Consider the following 4,407-nt stretch of genomic DNA (forward strand, 5'->3'; position numbering starts at 1 on the left):
AGAGACGAAAGAAAAAGAACAAGAGAAGAAGAAGAAAGAAGATGAAGAGAAAAAAGAAGGCAATGCTAAGAAGAATCTCCAGGAAAGAACCATAGGAGGAGGAGAAGAAGGTGGGGATGAAGAGATGGATGGAGAAGAAGAGGAGGAGGGAGAAACACAGCCTCAGTCAAAGAGACGGAGAACGGCAGGAGGTCGAGCCTCTTCGTCTTCTGATACAGGAAGAGAAGGAGAAGGAAGAAGAAGCAAGGGAACGAGAGGCTGTACGCACAAGGCGAAAGACACAATAGTAGTAGTAGAAGAAGAAGACTCCGGTGTATGTACACTAGAAGAACCAGCAAATGAAGCGACCAAAGAAGAAAAAGAGAAAGACACCGCAAAGAAAGAAGAAGAACAACGTAGTGAGGGAAATGACCTCCCTCAGGAGAGACCCGACATTTTGACAAGACCGGAGGCAAAGCAACACCCTCATGGAAGGGACCATCCGAGAGAAGAAGAAGAAGAAACCTGTTTGCATCTCTCCTCTTCCTCCTCCTCCTCGTCCTCCTCCTCATCTTCTTCTTTCTCTTTCTCTTCTTCCTCTTCTTCTTTCACGAAGCCACCGGTTCTCGTTCCTCCTAGTGAGAAGAGACTTCGAAGTACTACAGCTAGCCAAGCGTGCCTATCCTTCTCTGCTTGGATGACCGCTAGCGCTTCCCCGGCCTCTTCTTCTCCTGCTTGTTCTCCCTTTACTTCTTCATCTTCTGCTTCTTCACCCTTCTCTTCATCTTCTTCTCCCTGGAGTACAAGTCGTCGCCGGAGAAGAAGAACGAAGATCGATGGGAAATCCTCCTCCTCGCAGCAAGCTGTAACGACGCTAGATCGACTCCAGGAGATCGAGGAATTACGAAGAGAAGCGGAACAGCTCTTTGAATCAACGAGAAAGAGAGAACTCATGCACACCCTAAGGACAACTCCCCTTCAGCTTCCCCACCCTAATCGCTATGGCGTGGCTCTTCTCTACGGCCCTCACGTCCCTGCTGAAGATGGATATGACTATAGGTACGCTCCAGACCCTCTACACCATACGTACAAATAGGAGAAGAAGAAGAAGATAAAGAAGAAGGAGATACAATGCACAGGACGGGGGAGGGGAGAGGGAGCCAAGGGCGGGGAGATTAAAAGAGAGAAGAAGGGATTTGATCGGATACTGGAGATATGTATATATGCACACATAGATGTATGTTCCTCTCTCTGTATATATAATTGGATTTATATAGACATATATGTATGTCTACATGTATATCACTAGATAGATATACATCACACAATAGATACAAATAGATAGATAGAGATGTATGGAGTCGAGGTAGAGGGTAAGTGCGTGAGAAAGGTGTAGGAGGGAGGCGAGCTTGGGGGTGAAGAGAGTGAAGAGGTCCAGTCTATAGGGAGAGAGAACGGAAAGGAAAAGACACATGCTGAAGGCGCAGTTGGAGAAGACGGAGAAGGTAGGAAATGTAGAGAATATGTTCGATAGGAGGAACCTGTCTGTTTCATATAAAGAGAGAAGACGAAGAAACAAGGTAAGATGTCATCCAGTCCTTACTCTACCTAAGCGAGAGAGAAAAAGTTCATCTATCTTTCTTTCATGGCAAGGAAGAAAAAAGATGTCTTTCCCCTCTTCTTCTCCTCCAGAAAGAGAGAGAGAGAAGAACGTCGGTTTAAGAGTGAGCGAAACACTGCATTTCTTCCTTCTCTCTCATTCTTTCCTATCTCTTTCTTTCCTGTCGAGAAGAAAGAAAAAGAGACAGCGCTTGTCCTGCGATTTAGATATGTGAAGCTCTTTCGTATGGTTACCTTTCGACCCTTCCCTCTCCCTATCCATACAGTAAAGGCATCTATCTTTCTTGAAGAAGAGGAAGGTGTCGAGCTACTCCGTTTCCTTTCTTCTTCTCCTTCTTCTTCTTGTGTGTAGGATTATCTACTGGGGAGAAGTGGCAGGTGGACGTACACCGGAAGAGAAGGCGAGACACCGTTCGAATGCCCAGGCGGTAAGAAAGAAAGAAAGATAGAAAGTCTATAAGACGTAGCCTTACGTATAATGGATTCCTTGATCTTATACATTTCTCTGCTGACTTTCTTTCTCTCTTTCTCTCTCTCTCAGTTGGAGAAACTCCGTATGCACATCAGTCTAGTCCATCTCTATCTCTTTTCACTGAGGTCGATGGGAAGAGATCTTCTTCTCTTTCACAAATCTTTCTTCATCTTTCTTTTTCTTCTTCTTCTTCTTGCTCCCCGCCTTCTTGGAATAGAGAAAAGACAAGAAGACGCGACAGAAGAAAAGACAGGGGAGAAAAGGATAGCTTTTTCAGTTGCTATAGAAGGCAGATCGGCAGCATACCTCGAGTTGGCTTGAAGAGAATTTCTACGGCAGTCAGAAAGACTACAGAGAGAACTTCATGTGGCGTCGATAGAGGAATGTCATATTTTTAGGCATGGGGGAGAACAAGGGAAGAAAGAGGGGAGGAGGGAAGCAGGCAATCGACACACAGAGACTCGATTTGCTTGTGTATCGACACAAAGAAAAGACACCGTAAGAGAGCTACATGTACGAATTCACCCCAGACCCCTCCCCAGTCTCTTTCTTCTTCTTCTTCCTTTTCGATCACCTTTCTTCTTCTTCTCCTCTCTTTGTTGCTACTTATGCACATACAGTCTCTATGAGTGAATGCTCGTCTCTGCCTATTCACACAATTCTACAAGAATCCCTAACTACCTTTCAACTATCTATCTTTAATCTGTCTATCCTCAATCTATCTATCTATCCTCAATCTATCTATCTATCCTCAATCTATCTTTCTATAGTCTATGTATCTATTTATCTATCTATCTATCTATGTCCGTACTGCGTTTTCTCGTCTGTAGAATAGAGTGTTATGTCTTGGAAGTCGAGTCTGGGTCGCTTCTTTGGTCCTCACTCTTTCTTTTTCTTTCTCTCTGTCTTTCTCTATCTTTCTTTCCTTTCGCAGTTTCGTCAGCGTATTCGTCATTTTGCGAGGAAGTCCGTGAATGGCTTGTTGTCTGTGGAGGATCTTGTCTTGAATCTAGATGTAAACATGAGTAGAGGGTGGATACACTTTGCCAAGCTTATTCTACCTGGCAAGTAAGAGGAACCTCGTAAAAAGAGGAAAAAAGAAAAGGTCTTTCTTCTTCTTCTCTTCTTCTTCACTCTCTATCCTCTTCTTCTTCTTGTGCTTAGCACTCTTCTCCTTCATTTGTGTTTTGTCCTTCTACCTTCATGTCCTTCTTTGGGCTTTCTTCTCTTCTCTTCTCTGTCTTGCTTTTCTTCATCTTCATCTTTCTCTCTCTCTTTCCCTCTCGCACATAAGTCTATCTTTAATCTATCTATCTATCTTTAATCGATCTATCTATCTATCTTTAATGTATTTATCTTTAGTCTAGGTTCAATCTTTGTATGTAGGTTTGATGTGTCTCTTGCTTCATAATAGAGGCATGTTGCTCTTGCCGCGTGCTTTTCTTTTCTTTCTCTTTTCTTGTCTGTATGACTTCTTCTCTTTCTTCTTGAGGTAGAAGAAAGATGAGAGGAGGGGGAATTTTTTCTTCTTGCGAATCGAGCAAGCAAGCTCAGTGTTTCTTTCTTTTCTTTTCTTCTTCATACATTTCATTGGCAAGACTCTAGAAAGCCCCAGATAGAGAGAAGGCAGAGAAACAGAGAAAGAAAGAAAGAAAGAAAGAGAAAGAGAGAGGAGATGTGGTTTGGATGGAGAGATAGACGTAAAGCTAAAGGAGAAAGAGATGAAGGATCAAGAGGGGAAGTACCTAAGAAGGAAAGAAAGAAAGAGAGGTCTAGACGGTTTGATATGACTTGAGAGCGCCTACATCAAGGTCGTCTGTCTTTCTCTTCTTCTTAGAGAAGAGTAAGAATAGGAGGAGGAATACCAGTCTGCATCTGCTCCAAGTTACCCTTCACGTCGTAAGAAGAAGGCCAAGATAAGAAATGTTTACATTGAGGTGTACATACACCCGGAGAGAGAGAGAGAGAGACTGAGCTGCGTCTTAGCGGGGGTGATTAATGCACTGGCGCTAGTTGTAGTAGTGGTAGTAGACATCGTAGTTTGAATATTTAAAAGGAGACTCACTATATACAGTAGAGGAGGTGAGAAGGCGGTAAAAGAGGATGAACAAGAAGAATAAGAAGAATGGCGTGTGAAACTAATTTCTTCTCGTTCTTTTTCTTCGCATGTTGCCTCGAGGTCTCTAGGCCCGTAGACATTCTCTCTCTCTTTCCCTTCTTTCTTTCTTTCTGTTGTGTCTCTCTTAGTGTTAATGTACAGTTTTCTTTTTGTTTTTTCTTCTTATTTGCCATTTGTGTCTCTTGCGGTCTTGCTCTTTTCAGAAGCGATCCTTTCT

At 43.2% G+C, this 4,407-nt stretch overlaps 1 protein-coding gene across 1 annotated transcript; it reads left to right on the plus strand.

Moving 5' to 3' along the window:
* Positions 1-4: 4 nt before the first annotated feature.
* Positions 5-3,318, plus strand: CSUI_010859 (uncharacterized protein). The gene is made up of 3 exons (XM_068070960.1): positions 5-1,038; positions 1,952-2,027; positions 3,006-3,318. The coding sequence occupies exons 1-3, from the start codon at positions 125-127 to the stop codon at positions 3,141-3,143; spliced, it is 1,128 nt and encodes a 375-aa protein (XP_067917063.1). The 5' UTR covers positions 5-124; the 3' UTR covers positions 3,144-3,318.
* Positions 3,319-4,407: the final 1,089 nt, after the last annotated feature.

This window comes from Cystoisospora suis (genome assembly GCF_002600585.1).
Source record: "Cystoisospora suis strain Wien I chromosome Unknown contig_8618, whole genome shotgun sequence".
NCBI classification, from domain to species: Eukaryota; Apicomplexa; class Conoidasida; order Eucoccidiorida; family Sarcocystidae; genus Cystoisospora; species Cystoisospora suis.

Coding starts and splice junctions, on each gene's coding strand:
- CSUI_010859 (XM_068070960.1), top strand. CDS start 125: ATGGATGGAGAAGAAGAGGAGGAGGGAGAAACACAGCCTCAGTCAAAG. Junction 1,039..1,951: donor GAAGATGGATATGACTATAG/GTACGCTCCAGA, acceptor TCTTGTGTGTAG/GATTATCTACTGGGGAGAAG. Junction 2,028..3,005: donor ACCGTTCGAATGCCCAGGCG/GTAAGAAAGAAA, acceptor TTCCTTTCGCAG/TTTCGTCAGCGTATTCGTCA.